Source organism: Lissotriton helveticus, chromosome 2_1, assembly GCF_964261635.1.
Source record: "Lissotriton helveticus chromosome 2_1, aLisHel1.1, whole genome shotgun sequence".
Classification (NCBI taxonomy): domain Eukaryota; kingdom Metazoa; phylum Chordata; class Amphibia; order Caudata; family Salamandridae; genus Lissotriton; species Lissotriton helveticus.
Window position 1 is genome coordinate 107,647,559 of NC_136059.1, and position 19,360 is coordinate 107,666,918.

General features: G+C 43.0%; 1 protein-coding gene across 2 annotated transcripts in view; it reads left to right on the plus strand.

The window, feature by feature from the left end:
• Window positions 1-19,360, plus strand: part of LOC144817766 (putative carboxypeptidase X1) — a 268,058-nt gene that overhangs the window by 26,155 nt on the left and 222,543 nt on the right. For both annotated transcript variants that reach the window (XM_078674562.1, XM_078674563.1), the window contains exon 2: window positions 7,978-8,085. In XM_078674562.1, the coding sequence (XP_078530688.1) occupies window positions 7,978-8,085 (108 nt within the window). The remainder of the gene's footprint in view (window positions 1-7,977; window positions 8,086-19,360) is intronic.

The window sequence follows — 19,360 nt, forward strand, 5'->3', positions numbered from 1 at the left end:
GAGGAACTGACTCTTTTCATGTAAGTGGATGGAGAAGAAGGCAGAACAAAGGTCTACTACAGTGAACTATTTTGCCGTAATTGATTTCCAGATATCTAGAACCCTGATGGAGCCTCCTAAAACATTACCCTTCATAGTTTTAGGAGACAACGGTATAAAATTACACCAGGAGCCTTTAACCACTTGTGTGCTAGTGACAAGCTCATCTCGTCATGAGGGACGGTTGAGCTGCCCTCATGACGAGCTGCGCTCGTCACAGCCGTTGGAACGTTCGCACTCGGGGATAATTTCCTTGCTGTGCTGAACGTTCCAAAACGGGTGTGGTCGTGACGAGCTCAGCTCGTCATGAGGGCAGCTCCGCTGTGCCTCATGACGAGCCGAGCTTGTCACCAGCACAGCGGCGCCGCGCGCGTTCCCCCTCCCCCCCCGTCACAGCGGGGGGAAAACACCCCGCAGCTAAGGGGTAAAGGAAAGGTTTCATGCACTTTGAGCGTGGAGCAAGGGGATATTCATTTTAGTTTGGAGCATTACCACAGGGGTTTAAATTCTGCTATTAATTGTATCTCCCCTTTAAAAAAGTATAATTCCACTCAGAAACAGATGAGACCTTGGTATTCCCTGAAGTTAGGTAAAGAGAAATCAGCATGTCAACGGTTGGAAAGACGTTGGCGTTCATCTCAGATTCAGATGGAGAGACAGATCTATAAAGAAACCTTATCACGCAATCACAAAAACATAAAAAAGCACACATATCACTTCCCAACTTAGTCATTCAGGAAACTCCTCAAAAGAGTTGTATAAAATTCTCAAATCCTTAACAAATCCCACGGTAGCTAATGATCCTACCCCTCCATCTCAAGGAATATGCAATGATACCTACCCACGTGGAAGATCAAATAAATTCTATTTACGCCTCATTTTCTGGAACCACTCTCACCCCATTACAATAATTAATACGATGCTCCTCTTAGACAGCTTTACCCCGCTACAAGTACACACTGTGGAGAAAATGCTAAATTCGGCCTAGTCTTGGTGTCCCACCGACATCATACCAGCTAGGGTTGCTGGCCTACCATCTGCTCAGGTTGCCCCATCCATGTGCGCATTATTTAAACTCTCAATGAGGGAGGGCCTATATCCCCAGAGTGGAAGAAAGCACAAGTGATTCTGATGCGCAAAAAGGCAAATTTATCTGCATCGGTTCTGTCTAACTATTGCCCCATCTCCCTTCTTCCTCTGATGAGCAAACTATTGGAAAGATATATTAATTAAAAGCTTACCGAGCACACAAAGTCTACTGGTTGTCTAAACCCTTCTCAATTAGGTTTTAGACCTATGCACAGCACGGAGTCGGCCCTGATTGCAGGATCTGGTTATATCAGATGCTCTCTGGACAGCAATAAACCAGTGTTACTAGTGCTGTTGGATTTATCCGAGGCTTTTGAGACTGTCTCATCACATCTTATTGCGAAGACTGGAGGAGATTGGAATTTGTGGTTGTGCTCTTCAATGGTTTACAAGCTTTCTGGTGGACCGTATGCAGGTCATTAATGTAGATTCCTTCTGGTCCCGTGCTAAGCCCCACATTAGTCAATATATATGGGGTTCCCCTTGCTAAGATTGTGAGGGAATTTAGTTTCATTCCCATTTCCTATGCAGATAATACCCAGCTGCTCTTATCTTTCAATACAAATTCCTCAACCACAAAATCTCGTTTTTCAGAGGGCATGAAAGCTATCTTCTCATGGATGATGGACAACTACCTCCAGCTAAATGCTGGTAAGATGGAGATTATGTTATACGGTAATGCAAGACACTTTGGTCCTTGGATTGGTGGCCAACTGACTTGGGTACTGCCCATCCCTAAAATGGTGTTTAAAAACTTAGGTGTACTTAGATCAGACACTGTCAATGCAGGACCAACTTGTGGCTATATCTGGGACCTGCTTTTACATGTTACGCTTGTTACACAGAGCCTTCTCCCTCCTTCCACCAGCTGTTCGTAAAACCTTAGTTCAGGCACTGGTCATTAGTTGCCTGGACTAATGTAATGCACTTCTGGACGCGGCCAATGAATTCTGCTGAATAGATTACAGGTTGTACAGAATACGGTGGTGTGGCTGGTCACTAATATGACTCCCAGAACGACTTCCCTTCCCCTCCTTCAACAACTCCACTGGCTGGAAATCTGCCAGAGGCTTCTATTCAAAGTGTGCTGTATTGTCCATAAAGCCTTAAAAGGCAAAAGACCTAGCAACTTAGCTTAGAAACTCATTCCCTACCAGCCAAGCAGAGTGTAGCGCTCTAGTATTAAAGATCTCCTTACTAATCCCCATTTGAAGAAATCGCACTCGGGAGGCAAAGCCTTCTCTCGTAGGGCCCCATGGCTTTGGAACTCATTACCCCATACTCTGCAAAGCTATGATGATCACCTGCGCTTCAGGAAACTCCTGAAAATGGAACTCTTTGTGGTTTACATGTATGTAGCCCTGGCATTGCACTACAACAGCGTGGACATACCCCTCCTGATTCCTGCGCCTTTATAAGCTTCTAAATTACACTAAACATTCACGGAGATGTAGGACGAGATGGTGGCAGGTTTTGGGACCACAATGAAGTTAGGGATGACCTCATTATTTATAATTTGCATACTCCAAACGAACCGGTACACACTGGGCTTAGCCACCATCCAAATTGGCAAAATGAGAGTATGACACCTGCTAACAATAGGTACTGGCTCCCCCTGCTTAAGAAAATCAGCTATTACTGGATGAATCCCTGCCTCAGCCTCTGGTTTGAGTGGATATTTCAGTATTCTGAGCAGCTTTGTGGATCACTCTTGATTTTCACAGGTTTCCTCAATGTTATTAATCCCATATTATTGGTGCCTGTAGACAACAATGTGGACTGTTCTTGGGAAAGCAATCAGTTCAATCTGGAGATGTGGTATGGTAACTCACAGTAGATTTATAAATTGGTGTTTTCAAATAGAAAGGCGAGAACGTCCTTCTGACGCTGCTTGGGTACGTTAAGGTAAGCGCTGTCAGGGGTGCAAAACGCACTACAATTTAATTTACACGGGATGTCACGTCTCATCCGATGAGCAGGTGACGTAGGACTGAGTATAAGGAATACTTATCACTGATAAGTGTGAGGGAGATAGAGATATGGTCAGGGATGTGATTGGGAGCACGCTGGTTGATAATACCCCTGTGTCTATGGACAAGCCTGAAAGAGTAAATGAGTGAAACTCAGGAGGTGTCAAGGCAGAGCACTAGCTCCACTGTCATTGATGCCAGTGGTGCATTTACCATTAATAAGGCAGTCTAACTAAGGACCTATCTGATCTACTGGAATTAGGGCATTGTTGACACTGCTGGAACTTCTTGGGCTGTCCTAAAACTCGATCAGGATATGAGTATTGCATAATCTGCTGAAATTTGGGGAGGGGGATTAGCAAGACCGGGAACATGAACACTGTTTTTGGACTATCCTGCTTTGAATGCCCAACTTGGCCACATGCAAAGAAAGATCCTGGGGTCTTCCATTGCCCTCTCCTCCATTCGCCTCCCCCTTTTAAGGGCCCCCGGACCTCTTTCTTTTACTGTTTGCTGCATGTTTTGTTGTTTCAATGATATCAGTTTTGATCCAACGTTCTCTTTCTTTCATGAGAAGCCAGGCAATGGTTTGCATTGGTCACTAACTCCGCAAACTTCTTAGTTTGCAATCCAATGCGCATCGTCATCAGTGGACATCTCACTTTCTATAACAATCCCTGCACAAAAGCAGCACCTACATCTTACCGAGCCATCTCAGTTGAACAGGCAATGCTGGAATAACTCTTGACCATCAATCAATCAATCAATCAATCAATCATTCAGGGATTGGTAAAGCACAACTACTCATGTGTGAGAACCTCAAGGCGCTAGGGGCGAAGAGGGACGGCTCCGTTGAGTGCTAGGGTCATCCTAAAAGCCAGGTCTTGAGGTCCGTCCTGACCTGGGGCGGTGTGGGGGCGTGCCGGAGGTAGAGGGGGAGGGTGTTACAGACTTTGGCTGCGAGGTAGGAGAAGGACTTTCCTCCCATTCTTGTCTTGCTTACACGTGGGATGGTGGCCAAAGAGAGCTGGGCTGATCAGAGCTGTCTTTTCGGTGAGTGGAAGGAGAGGCGGCTGTTCAGGTATGTGGGTCCGGTGTTCTGAAGGACCTAGTATACATGGGTGAGGAGTTTGAAGGTTATTCTTCTTTCGACTGAAAGCCAGTGGAGATCGCAGAGATGTTGGGTGATCTGGCTGTCCCCATTCCTTGTGGGACTCAACACTCAGGATACTATAAAATCTAACATGCATTTAATGCAAAATACTCGATATGCAAGAAAAAATAATGCAAGGCAATTGCTGTTTCACCAAACCAAAGCTTCCACCTTAACCCCTCCCATGCTGGTGACGAACCCCAGCCGTCACGCTCCGCAGTGCTCGTGTGCGGATGACGGCTGGGGTTCGTCACGGCCCCGCCCTGTTCTTTTGTTTACCGCACAGGGGGGAAATCGCGGCCGCAGCGAAGGGGTTCAAGCAGCAGGAGCACGTAATGGTAAAATTCATACGTTAGTTTGTAATATTTTTTCAATTTTTCTCAGTGCAATGGAATGGAAACAGGAACATGTGACTGAGCAGGAAACTAACGGATATTCACTAATGAGTCAGTGCCAGGATCTTCTTATGAGAAAGAATATGAGAAAACTTTGACAAACTGATAGAGAAGGCACAGAGAGGAGCTGACTCAGCTATTTTCTAACATCCTCATTTAGTTGTGCCAATCTTCACAGAGATTCTTGTTTTAAAATAGTGCAGATATTGTGCAATTGAACTAAGTCTGAGTGAAATTAAAATTATGACAATATATTTCTCGTAATTTCTGGAATTTCTTGTTACTCTTTCTACGTAAAATTCCCACAATTATGCGTCATGGAACGTTGCATAATTACTCACCTTTCACTGTAAAAATTTAGAGCAAATGCGCAATTCAGTGTGTAAAAATTACTGTGAACAACAGAACACAAACAGTTGTTTTTCACTGATTTTGTTTTTGCACTATTTCGTATCTTAAATTTTGTTTAAATTACACATAGTGTGCGTTATCATACCTACCTTTTTGTGAAATTACATGAATGAAAATTACTCTAATCTCTCACACCCCTAAACTGTATAACATGAAATAAAATGGCTGCAGTGCATTAGAAATGAAAATAACTTAACATGCATATTAGGAAGTTGGTGATCTTTAGGCATGAATAGAAACAACGTAGCATTCAATTCAATAATAAAATTCAACTGTACATGTTACGGCACACAAAAGCATTGGAAGATTAACATACATACAACAGTATTAAGGTGCAGATATAAAATATAAGTAATCTACTTTCTCAGTAGGCATGACTTATATTGAAAAACGTATGTCATCACCAATAGGCCTCTGAGGGTGGGTTGATATGGATCTGTGTCAATGCCTCTAGACAGCAACATGCAGCAATGTCTCAACGGGAATCAATGAGGGGAAGTAATTTAAGGAATAACCTAAATATGCAGCATAAAGTAAATAGCACACATAGTCCCAGGAACGCGGTTAGATGCATTTATAATGTCAGTAAAGCAATGAACATAAGAGTCAGCAGATCAAAATGCAGAATCAACCATGCTTTATAAGTTGTGTACTAAATGTGGAAGTGAACACTTTGTGCTCATAAACATTTTGTAAACGGCTCAAGTGAAAAAAGTACAGAATGCTAAAGCCCAGACCAAAATTACAACAAAATCATACATGAATCAATACATTTATTAAATAGATTTATTAAACCATGCTATAATTCATAGTCCAAATGTAGCTTGTGCGAGTCAACTGCGCTTTGACATTCATGACTGGGGGTCATCATCAGGACATAAACAAAACAACTTTGGATGTTAGCTACCTGGTCAGGTTTCATAGGTACATGGGTGGATTCTAACATGATTTTATAAAACTATTTCATAAATGTTTGCGCCATTTACTCTATTTTCATGAGCAAAAAGGATTTCGGTGTTAATTACGTCCTTTGATCAATTCTGCATCTCTACTCTGAGGGAGGACTTAGGAGGTGCAGCTCCCTTAAAGGCCAACGTAATACAAACATTAACAATCTTCCTCTTGTATATACATATGCAGAGGGTATTTGGGTCAGCCCTCTTCTGTCTGTTTGAGTGCTTCCCCCATGATGCCATACAGTAAGGGGTAGTTGATAGGTTCATTTCTGCCATTGGCTCTATTGCCCTTTGAAGAACATTATTTTGCCTAATCACATATGTGTGTCTACCTGAAAATGAGTGCGATTCAGTGAGTGGGCTGGTGGTCAGTCCTTTAGTTTTCCATTTTGTCCTGGAAAAGGTCCTCTTCCATTTCTCTCCTTCTACTTTTAAGAGCATCTTGTGGCTCCCCAGACTATCTTACTGGGATACTTACCTGTTCCTCGTTTCATCTGCAGTGTTCTGCATCCTGTGCTGCCTCTATTTCTAAACGGGACAGCCATCATGGAATGGTACTCTCCATAGTGTATCATTGTTTTACTGTTCCAAGATGGCCTCCATGTTTAAATGCATTATGTTGGCCACCTTGGAGCAGTATAACAGAGATAAATGATGCATTTTAGCATTCTAAGATGACTGCCCAGTGCAATGTTTACTATGCAGGCATTCTGGAATGATATTGTGGTGCATAGTGTATCATTGTTTTTAACCCCTCCAAGCTGGCCAACACATTACTTGTAAACATGATAGCTATGTTGGAACTTTAAAACAAGTATACACTATGTACAGTATGACTGCATATTTAGGTGGCGGCATGTGTTCTTTTTCTACTTTTATTCTTTTAATTTATCTCCCCCATACTTGTTGAGTTATTCTCTGATTTACTTTGGGTGGGATTACTGGGTGTATGCAAAAATGAGTCAGTTGGTGGATGAATGTTTGTATGGGTGTGAGGATGAGTGACTGAGTGCATTTATTCTAACACATGTTGTGCCTATATTCATGAGAAACTGAAGAGGCATTTTTAGTTACAAGCCAACCCTGCAGCCATTGCCAATGCTTGTTAATCTTTTTCTGTTATATTGATTTTGTGATTTTAATGTTTTTTAAACACTGCTTTACTTGGTTGCTCTATGAATTTAACCCTCACTGAGGATGTTTGTATGAATCTACAATGTAAGTAAGTAAGTAAGTAAAGTTATTTGTTTAGTTAATTAAAACCATAGCTTTTTTACCTCATAGATCAATTACGACTAAAAACAAAGGTTTAAAAATTATTTCAACAGGTCCCATCCAACAAGATGGAATTATCACAGAATAGTTTAAAAACTTCAGTTGCCAGATAATAAATATTATATTTAAAAAATCCCAAAGTGTAATGTCCAGTTTACACGGTGCAATGTTTGATTGTGATGTTTCGGCGAGCCCTATACATTAAGATAAAGTTGGGACGCACAAGTTTAAGAATGTCAATTATAGGGTAATACACGTATTATTTGCGTTTCTAACCTGAACTGGTTTTTCTAATGTGTTTAAGTTCATGAGTCTCTGAGACCGGTGTTTACCAGATTGACCAATCAGAGTCCTTATGGTGAGTCACATGTATTTACTACCGGGTAGATATATCAGTAGGATATGAACTCTGCTTTTTCTTAGCAGGGTAATCTTACAGGTCAAATTACAACCAGCGTTTGACCCTCAATGAGAAAACTGTTTAATTGACCTTAGATTTCACAGCATGTTCAATTATCCTGAGAAACATTATCAATTTGCAGTTCATTTGGGGGTTAGATGGATCCTGAATCTACATTACACTTGCATATTGCATGGTCCTAACGCCATCCTACGTGCATTATGTGTCTGTATAAAAAGGAAAAGACGAGGTTTAAAAACTTCTTATGTTTCTGGTTGACTTTTTGCAGCCAAGCCTGTACTGAAGAAAAAGGTCAAGGTTATAAAGACAATGAAAAAGGTTGTAAAGAAATTGAAAAAGTCAACTTTAGCTGAAGACCAAGAAAAACAAGCAAAAGGTATGTACATAATAATTCTGCTTATTAATTTTTTTTCCCGATAGATATTAAAAACCATTGCAGTTTTAACAAGTCAATCTTTCTTCATAACTTCCCTCAGGAGGAGATGTCTATTAATTTTTATATCTGCACTATGGAAGTGAAGTGTGGAGACACGCTAATATTTCAGTTTATTCAAGTTACCCTTGTAGGCTTGTACATAGCAACACTCCAGCAGGAGCACATGTGTTCCTGCAGCTCACTCCTTTGGGTTTAGGAAGATAACCTTCACCAAAGAACCTTCACGCCTCAGGCACCGATGGCATGAGAAGTCTAGAGTGCTGGACATCAACCGCTCTGATAACCACAAGGGTCATGTTCGTGCTATAAAAAAGTATCAAAATAATTACATAAATACATATTGAAGCGTCCGCAGGATAGCACATGTCCTGCATTGCATTGTAGTATATATATATATATATATATTCCTCCCTACTTGTCCTGTAGCTGCAGGATCGCACACAACGGGGCATTTGTGAACGCTCTGGTTTTTCTTGCCTCATGCTGCTTGCCTTTGATTTGCCCCCACATTGATGGCAAGCCGACGTGTTTCGAGGCTCTGCGCCTCTTCTTCCTAGGCTGGGACAAAGGAAACTGAGAGCTCACCTCCTTGTTGTTCCTTCTTTTATTTCTCGTGCCCCCGTGACATTACATTCATCACTAAGCATTAATTCCTTTGTCCCAGCCTAGGAAGAAGAGGCGCAGAGCCTCGAAACGCGTCGGCTTGCCATCAAAGGCAAGCAGCATGAGGCAAGAAAAACCGGAGGGTTCATAAATGCCCCGTTGTGTGCGATCCTGCAGCTACAGGACAAGTAGGGAGGAATATATATATATATATATATATATATATATATATATATATATATATATATATATATATATATATATATATATATATATATATATATATATATATATATATATATATATATATATATATATATATATATATATATATATACTTCATGCTCGCTTTTGGGGTGCCAAAGCTAATTTTCGGGCAGGTAGCCCCACCATGGGGAAGTGCTTGGTTGCAGAGTTTTGTATTCGCTGTGATCCTATGTGGAAAGTGTTTTGGTGTCAGACGGGACTCCCAAGAGAGGTCCTCCTATCTTTTCTTGGAGTGAAGCGCCAACCAGTGTGATGGAAGAGGAGGTGTGAGAGGCAGGAGTGTAGAATATAATCTGGCTCTGTCATTTACCCTGAAGGATCTGTGCAGTGTTTCATAATTTCTACACGTAGGACAGACCAGCCTCAAAAACCGTTTGCACATGTTCTGCCCACTGTGTACCACAAAAGTTACAATGTGGTGCATAGGACACGCCTCATATATTTTGCAAACCTCATTTGTACCCGGCCGTCTTTGCACTGGAAATAACCCCCCATCTCGAAATAAAGCCATCAGTAGAAGATGTCGTTGGCTCACACGTAAACTTGTCCAGGTGTCAGCTGAACATTTCCATAAACTACTCCTTATTTATCCATGAATCTTGTTACTGTATGTGAGGTGGTCATGTGTGTGCCCATCAGTGCCATCATGTTCCCCTGCATCTCCTTCACTCACCTGTTATTGCTGCCATGTTCTCAGGTGCAGTCACTGCCCATGTATGTGCCATTATATGCCAGTGAATCCCATCATGTGCCCAGGTATCCACATAGCATGCCCCTCGCTGCCGCCAAGTGTCCACAGTAACCATGATATTCTAGTAGATGTCTCTGTCATCTTCCTAGGTATTCAACATCATTCACTGCAATTATCTGCCCCATCATTTGCCACTGGATGTCTTTGGAAGTTCACCAGCCAAGCAATGTCCCGCAAACATAGGGCCTTATTTACAAGCCAATTGTGCCGCCGGAACGTCACTTTAAATGACATTCGGCGATGCACTGGGCTTACCTATCTCTACGAGGCAACGTAAAGCTACCCTGCATGGCTTTTCTTGGCCTCGTAGATATGGTGTAAGGCAACGCAGCACAAGTCACTGCGTTGCCTCACAACTGACAGGAAGGCGGGTGCCATGGAATTTGACACATACCCAGATTTACAGCATGCTGTACACCTGGGAATGCGTCAAAAGCCTACGTCTCCAGAAGGGTGGCATAAGGGTTGTTTTTGGAAAGGAAGGTGCAAGGAAGGTGTCCCTTCCCCCACAAAACAACCTGATTTCGAAGCAGACACTCTTGCACCGCGGTGCAAGGGTGCCTGTGTTGGCTCATGGCAGCCATTTGTGCGCCACCACTGTGAAAGAGGACAGGAATGCGCCGTATATAATAGATATTTCCAGCCCTTTTCTTTTGACATAGGGCAGCACAGCAGGAAGGCTTGCGGCGATGCCCTACACCAAAATATATTGAGACCCAGAGTTTTTCCAGTACCGCCATCCCCAGGTAAAACAAGCCTCAACTGGATCCCGGTATCCTTGGGAATGTGCGGTAATCATACGGAAGAGTTGGAGCGGTTGCAAAATGGTGGAAGCGCGGTTCACTTCCGTGACTTCATACATGCATACTCTACATGGGAAAGGGGAAAAAACAATGTAACGCACATTAGCGTAAATTTACGCAGTTTGGATATAAACTGCAATATGTAAGGTCACGGTCTGCACTCAATCTAGGCTTTCAGCTGGCTTACTCTAGTGCTGACTGGTGTGAGGGGTCTGCCTTTGCAGTGTAATGGGACACTCAATTAAATATATGTGGTCCATGCAGGGAAGACTGCCCCTACTGGAGAGACTTGCCTTGCTTTTAAATGCTCGTCTTTGGTTGTAGGGATGTTGGCCAAGTTTAGGGCCCAGCTCTTCAGATGGTTTTGGAGAGAGGAGCAGTGCTTAATTTGAGCCGATGGTTGCCAGTGGGGGCCACTGGCACTTACTTTTTGCATCAGACATTTCCCGAGAGCAAGAGAGAGAGAAACAAACAAAGCAAAAAGAAATAGAAACATAGAAAACAGTCTCCAATGGAGCAAGCAGGACCCTACAAGAGCGAGTTAAAGGGACAGGGAGTGTTTGGTAGTGGAGTAAAGAGACATGCAGTACTTGCGAAGAAGCGCAGTAGATGTCTAATTGCAGATCTTGAGAGGAAATATGACCTGTCTTGCAGAAAAAAAACATATTCATTTAATTTGAAAGGTTTGACTGCCCATTTCAAAATGTTCAGTGTCCCAATAAACAATAAGTGACTCACTTCCGTAAATGAACAAAACACATAGTAACCAAATTAAACTAGGAACACATGCAAAACATGATTGGCATTAATTAGAAATGTTGCCTAATGATTTAAAAAGATGTTACTGTGAGCCCCGAAGAGCTGCGCATGTCTTCCGAGCTCTGCGGTCAGTGCTCAGAATTCACTGTGGAGTGACCGAGGCACGGCCTTTGTTACCATTGAAGTTTGTAACCATTAGAGTTAGTTACTTTGGGAGATGCAGAAGAAAAAGCCTGATATAAAAAGGTGGCCTTACAGAAAAATAGATCCTCATAGTCACATGATCATAACATGTTCCTTCAAGAGAGGGATAAAAGCCCATTGAAGAGGTGAGGGGGTTGTGTGGTGTTTATTGGAAGTGTCTCATCAACATCATTGTTATTCCTATCATTATTTCTATTATTATGTTCAGAGGCACTGGAGAGAATCTTCAATGTCTGCCTTCTTACTGTGGAACATTATTGTTTTCGAGAGGCAAATATGTGAATCATGAAATTCTATGCAGTTTAGAAACACTAGACTCAAAACACCAACATTCCAGGAAGTGAACAGCAATCAAATTATTCCTCAAAGTCACGAATGTCAAGATCAGAAACCACAGTGTAGACTTCTCATGTGAACACATTCGATCATGTGCTGGCATTCTGGAAAGACTTCTCCAATCTTTAAAGGGCTCTCTGTAAACAAAGGTACCACACCATCTTGAGAGAAGAGGCTAAAGCCCTCAGGCCTCTCCACATCCCTCCCACACGAGGAAGACAAACCTGGACACCTAGGACCCTGCAACTTATCCTCCGATAAACATTTGCCTATCATGGGAGCGGTCATTCATCAATCTTTCGCCAACAGCTGCACAAAAAGATCAACTGCGATGCTCCTGCGCGACTCCCACTCCAGCCCATGATTGCAGCGTCAGACAGCAGCAGCATCCATTCAGATGGTTGATGGTGCCCAATCATCTTTACTGCCTCTTTGTTCGGCTGGCTCTCTACACAGCATCCAACACCCTCAACCATTGAGGCCCACTTGAGGCCCTAACATACCGAATGAGCTCATAAAGCGTTGTCTTCCAACTGCTCATATCATGATTTGGGATCAAAGCTGGTCCAGTTGAGTCTCACAGGATCCAATCAGTTTGAATCTATCAAGGCTGGTTTGTCTTGCCCGTGTGTATTTGGAACCCTTAAAAGCCACGGCAAGCCCTGCTGCCGCAAAGATATCAGGCTTCACCAGTATGTCGATGCTACACAGCCGCGCCTCAAAGTCTTCTCAGTGTACAAAATGCATCCACTGAAGGACTGCTATACTGTAAGTCAAGCATGAATGTCCAAGACCTACCTCGAACTGAATGCCACCAAGACAGAATGTGTGCCAAGTGCCAGTGACTGCAAAGAAGAACTGAAGTCTGGCTCTCAGAGCTGAATTGTAAGGATCTGGGGACCTTTCTACTCACCTCAACATAAGAACCAAGCGCATTTATTACTACATTGAGGCCTATTTCGATTTCAATGTTGAAATCAAACATAAGATGAAAAGTAACTCTCATTATTGGCTATCCTTTCTAAATCACGCGGATTAGCCTTTGACGCTAATCTGAACGTCAAGGATTACACAGCATAAAAAACAATATGGCTTTTACCCAGCTCCCTCTACTAAAGAAATTGAAACTTTTCCTCCTGTTATGTACCCCCACCCACCTTTTCGAGCACAAATGGCCAAATTCCAAAATCCCCCAAAGATGTAGGTGTATAATTTTCTCTGTGGATGAAGGGATAATGAAAAGGTTTCTCAGACCTCTGCTATGGCAATTCAAATAGGACAAAACAGTGTTTGGAGAAAAACAGACGTGCCAGGGAACTCACCTAGTAATATATGGGTCCAACCATGTTTCTTACACCCTCAAATATTGTAACAAATATGTATCACACTAGTCATGATAAGATATATACTCGAAATGGCAAACAGTATCAATGTAAAAAAAGAATAAAAATACCAGTCATTATATCTCATATATCAGTCAATCAGTCAATGAATAAGGACTTATGTAGTGCAACTAAATTACCCATGAGGCCTGATGCTGAAAGTTAAAATCATCTCTTAGGGCCTTATTACGATGGCGGTCGGATGAGCGTCCGACCACTATCGTTGGAGGCAGGTGACCAACTGACAAGGAGTCGATGGTTCCACCTCCCCAACTATGATACTACCACTATGTAGGTGGTCGTACAATGCCTTTTTCTACTGCAACTTCTGCTGCAGCTAGGAAAAGGGCTGCAGCACATGCTGCAGTAGAAAAGGGCATTTTTCAAACAACTGTGCACCATTTGCCATGCACCTATGGTCCTGCAACTTCCTGGTGGTCCGCATACCCTACCCAGGGGGTCCGCAACTGCTTAGAAAATTAAGTCATGTTAACATGTAAATAATGTGTACATAAATAAAGAAGTACAATTGAAAATGTAAAAATATTTTGTAAATGTGAAGGAATTTGAAATTGGAGACTAAAAATGAAGGTAGCATCTTCAGATTGATTTGTGGAAGTAGTGCAAGTGCATCAAACAGAATATAGTATCGATGATGAGCGGCCTCAATTCAATTTTGAAACTTCCCATTGAAATATTTTTTAAATAATTTTTTTGATTTTTTTTGTGAATTAAATATTTCATAAATATGTGTGTTTGTTTCAGGAATGGTTCTTTCTGTATTTTTTGAGTATTCTTATGTGGTTCAAATCTTCAAAAATGCTTGGGCCGGGGTCACCGGCTTCCAGTAATGACTTCCCGGGTTTCAATAATGATTAAGGGCCATATGTATCAAGCCAAATTGATTTCGCAAACGCCGAAATTCGCAGAATTTTGGCACTTGCGAATGCAATTTGGACTAATGGTATGCATTAACGAAATATGCTTGAAAAATAAGGAATCGCAAACTATGCGATTCCTTATCTTGCGATTGCATTTAAGGAATCGCAAATTTTTCAATTCCTTAAATGCAATGTAAGAAGCTAAAAAAAATTGCAAATTGGCCTTAAGGAATCGCAAATTACCACCAACTTCTAGTTGGTGGTAAGTTGCGAATTCCTTTCAAAATGCATATTTTTTCAATTTTCAAAGTGCCATGTGACGCACATACATGCCCTTAGGGCATGTATGTGCGCCATATGTGCACCCATGCAGATTTCAGGGGTTCAACAGGGTGTCCTTTGGACACCCCTGCACCCTTGAAAATATTCTCAATTTGCGATTAGGAAATTGTGAATCCCACATTTCCCCTTCATTCCTATGGGCCTCCTGGCCCATAAAAATAAATGGGAAATGATTCCTTAATTGCGATTAGCAATTTGCTAATCGCAATTAAGGAATTTCAAGAAATTCGCTAAAAAGAAGCGAATTTCTACATACATACCATTTTGCGATTTCTAAATAGCGAATCCTTAAAAATCGCTAGTTAGGAATTGCAAAACGGAATGTTGATACATATGGCCCTATGTGGGGATCCCCAAATTTCACTAATAATGAAGTGGGGGTCCATAGCAGTCAAACAGTTAAAAAAACACTAATCTAGAGTACGAATATGAACTGTGTACCTCTGTCAAACGTAAGGAGCTACTTGAAACTATGTACTTTAATGTTCTCTAATAATCCTTTCCAAGTCATGGTAGGCCCTCATTCCAAGAATCTCGGAATTACTAGGTGTTAGAATTGCCCGACGGACAAACGGTTACCGTACTTTGCTTGTTTTCGACCTGGTCTGCGATTTTCAGGTTGGTACAGTGATGACGCTAGAAATTGTTTTTCCCGAAATGTAAACCCATGCAGTTTCTCTATAACAAAGTGTTTTCTCCACACATACATGTCTTGAAATTGGTGCGGGGGAAAATTACTGCTCATCGTGAACTTTCTACCAGTTGGTTATTTGTAAAACAATAAGTGCTGAGGCCCTCATCAGGAGGACACCTGCAGCTTGCACCATTCATTGCTACTGCTAGCACTGCCAGTGACAGTACCAATGCAACTACTAACCATCACATTCCTACAAGTGTGACAATTCAGACTACTCAAGGCCTCCAAATGGTGAACAACGTTTACAACGAAACTTTTACAACGACCTACCATTACAACACAATTTTTACAACGCAAACTATTACAACGCATTGCTCTGGGGCGCGCTCTAGGATAGGGAATAGGTTAATTTACTATCCAATAACCTTCCCTACTATCCACGGGGACTGGAGTTGGAATAGTAAATTAAACTATTCACTATCCAGCGCCTAAAAGCATTATGCGTTGTAATGGTATGCGTGGTAAAAACCGCGTTGTAAAGGTAGGCGTTGTAAAAGTATGCGTTGTAACGTCATACATCCCCTCCAAATCCATAAGAATGGCTTGGGTGGCACGCTTTAGTGTTTGTTAATATATATTAAATTGATTAAAACACTTCTTGTGCTCATGTCCAGATGTGGCAGATAGCGACCATATTTGGCAGACTGTCACAAGTGCCTGTACTAAGAATTATGGGGCTTATTTAAGAGACCTTGGCGCTGCCGAAGCAACACTTTTTGCTAATGCTATGGCGGCGCAAATGACAAATTCATATCTATCAGGCCACGCAAAGCCACCATGCATGACTTTGGATGGCCTCATAGATATGGAGTAAGGCAGTGCATCGGAAATCGCTGCTCTGCCTTACTCTGTGCTCGGGAGGCATTCCACGGAAGTTGTGGTGGGTTTCCCACGCAACACCAATGGAATTTGACGCTGCCCCAGATTTAAAATTTCATGTGAACGTGGGGAAGCGCCGGATCCTTACACCTCCCGAGGTGAGGCATAAGGAAGAGAAATAACTTTAATTCTCCTCATTTTTTTCCTCTTTGTATGTGTCCTGCAGAATAGAAAGAGGAAAATGTCTGTTAGGATTGTTTTTGTGCAGGAAGATGCCCCTTTCTGCACAAAAACCATCCTGTCGACAACACAGGCACTCTTGCACCACGGTGCAAAGGTGCCTACGATGGCGCTAGGCAACCGATACGGCACCAGCACAGGCAGAAAGGGCAGGAATGAAGCGTATTGCATAAATAAGGTGCAGTACTGTTCTTTCACTTTGGTGCAGGGCACCACAGCAAGGTGACTTGCTGTGGGGCCCTACTCCAAATCCCTGTAAATGAAGGCCTAAGTGCCGTTGCTGAGCACCGGAAACCACCCGCTCAAATTAAGCTCTGCTTTGCAAACAACTAGGAATCCAGAACTAGGTGAAAATACTGTTCATGCCAGAGCCCAGGTTTACTGCATATCCCAGAATGAGTGCCTTAGTGTAGCAGTGCCCATCAGTATGATGGCAGCGCACCCTGGGCATGGCCCGATCACGTCTGATGTCCCGCCGAAGTCTCTGGCGTCACACAGGACGAGTGCATGAGTTCATGGACTCAGCACACCAAAGAACATGTTTGCCCGCGTGCATCTGCTGCTCTGCCTTACAGAAGTGCATGTGTTTTTAATCACTGGATGACCTGCCAAATGGGTTGGATGACACCAATAAACACCAGAGTTGTTTTAATGCAGCACAATATATTCTCTTTCAACAATAACAGTTCGTCCTGTACAGAACGCTCCACCCTCCTTGCCTTGGGCTCATTTTGCAAGAGCTGAAATCTCGGATTTCTTGCTGGAAACTTACTGAGATCTTGGGAAACTGATACGTTTGGAACAATGTTTTGATCTCTTTTGAGTGGGTGAAAACCTCTGTCAGCAGCATTCGCACTATGAAGAAAAATAACAACCATTAAATGTAATTACTCAGTAACAGTTCAGTGTGTGTCAAAGGAACATAGATAACGAAAAAAACTACAAACAGAATGAAGTGAGATGTTATCTTGAACCCTACCCACTTCCGGTGTTGAGACTAGTTGCAGAACACCACTGGCCCCACAGCAGACTCCTTCTTCCACCCATGCCTCACTCCTGGATCTTTTATGAGTTTTCAATCTGGTCATCCCAAGCAACATGTGTGCCAGACTAACCATGGTCTGTGCCACCTGGCAAGCTGTCAGAACCACTTTCTACCAATCGAGGTGTCCGGGAGGGGTGCAAAAGATGTTAGGGCAGATTTACAAGCCCCTTGCGCCGCCGGTCCATCACGTTGTGTGATGAACCGGTGGCGCAGCCTTCTGAGTGAAATTTACAAGCACAGGTAAAGTCACTCTGTGTGACTTTACATGTGCTTGTAAATATCGCTCCTGTTCACGCAACACTGCATGTTAGGGGCGTGACATGGGTGTTGCTGTGAGTGTTCCCACACCACACCCATGTCCACTGATGCATTTCCAGATTTACGAGAAATCGTAAATCTGGAAATGCGTCAGAATTAGGGGTGGGCGGACATCTCCATTCCACCCACGGAATGTGCGGAGATTTGCCCTTGCGCAAAGAGGGCGGAAATTTGTGGCAAATTTCCGCACATTCGGGGGCAGAACGGAAGTTGGCCGCCCCTCCAACCACACGCCCGCCTCCTGCCCGCCTTATTAAATTCTATTTAAAAGCCTGAAATGAAAGTTGGATAAAACTTACCTTATTGCCGCCGCAACCTTCCCCATCGCGGCTTCATCTTGGAAACTGCACATGCGCGGAAGCCTCTGAATGTGCAGTCCTGGCGAGTAATGCGCATGCGCAGGCTCCCGCGCATGCGCAGTTTCCAGATGAAGACGCGATGGGGAAGGATGCGGCAGCAATAAGGTAAGTTTTATTCAAGTTTCATTTCAGGCTTTTAAATAGAATTTAATAAGGCGGGCGGGAAGCGGGGGGCTGGCGGGAGGCAGGCGGCGGGCGGGCAGGCGTCGCATAACAGAAATATGCCGAGAGGCACGGATATTGGTTCAATATCCGTGCCTCTCCACGAAAGTCCATTACACGACTTCCGCCCACCCCTAGTCAGAATGCTACGCCACCCTTCACGTGTCGTAACGAGGTGCAACAAGGAGAAATGGTTTCATTTCTCCTCATTTGTTTCCTCTTTCAATGTGTGATGCATTCTACAGCACACTTTGGAAGAGGAAATCACCTCAAATAATTGTTTTTGTACAGGAAGGTGCCCCGTTCCTGTACAAAAACAATCTCCCCACAACGCAGGCATCCTTGCACCATGTTAGCATCTCAGATGCAACATGACACAGTTAATAACACAATATATTCAATGTTTAATCAAAACTTTCATCCAAGAATAATAAGTTACTATTTACAGAGAATTAAAATATGGTAATTTCGAATAAACCTATAAAAAACACCAAAAAAGCAAACAAGTAACATTAAACCTACAACAAGCCAGCACTATTAGTTTTTCATTTATTTCCCTGTGTGCCTTGCTGCGCTTTGTTAGCATTGAGTGCGAAATTCTTTTTTCACAGAGCACTGTGTAAACGGGATTGTGTCTAGGTGCTATATGTAAATATAATGCTGTGAATGACGTCCCAATGAGAACATAGGAAATTAAACTGATGCAAAGCAATGGCAGACCAGACCACACGCTTTTCGGGTTGGGCAGGTGCAGCCCCCTTTAGATTCACTTCACGCTTTGCATCATGGTACTCGTAGTCTCTCAATTGTCAGTCATTCATTCGCAACGCTGTAAGTTTTCACAAACATATGCTGATTTTTCTTTAAGTTTTGTCAAAAAAAAGCCTCTAGTCACAGTGTAATCAATGACGCAGTTCAAAGGGCAAGGAACAGAATTGCCTCTCCGGGGGCGCGCGCAGTACACCGTCGCGCAGGAAGCAAGGCTCTGACGGACCACGTTCATATGCTTGAACCTGCCTGCCTGCAAATGGGCTCGTTTAATATTAACAAGATGGCAGCTCAAACTGAGTCCAAAAGGGCATTGAGCTCATTTCCTCCCGGTGAAAAATGCCAACTTGGGTAGGCTTATCCCCGTCACAGTGTGAACTCAACTTTCTTCATTGGGCCCCGGGGTCAGTGAGTGGGTCTGCCCGTGGTTGGTGGGCCCAGGGCTGTAAGTGGTAGTCAAAAAGTTTAAGGTCTCTCAA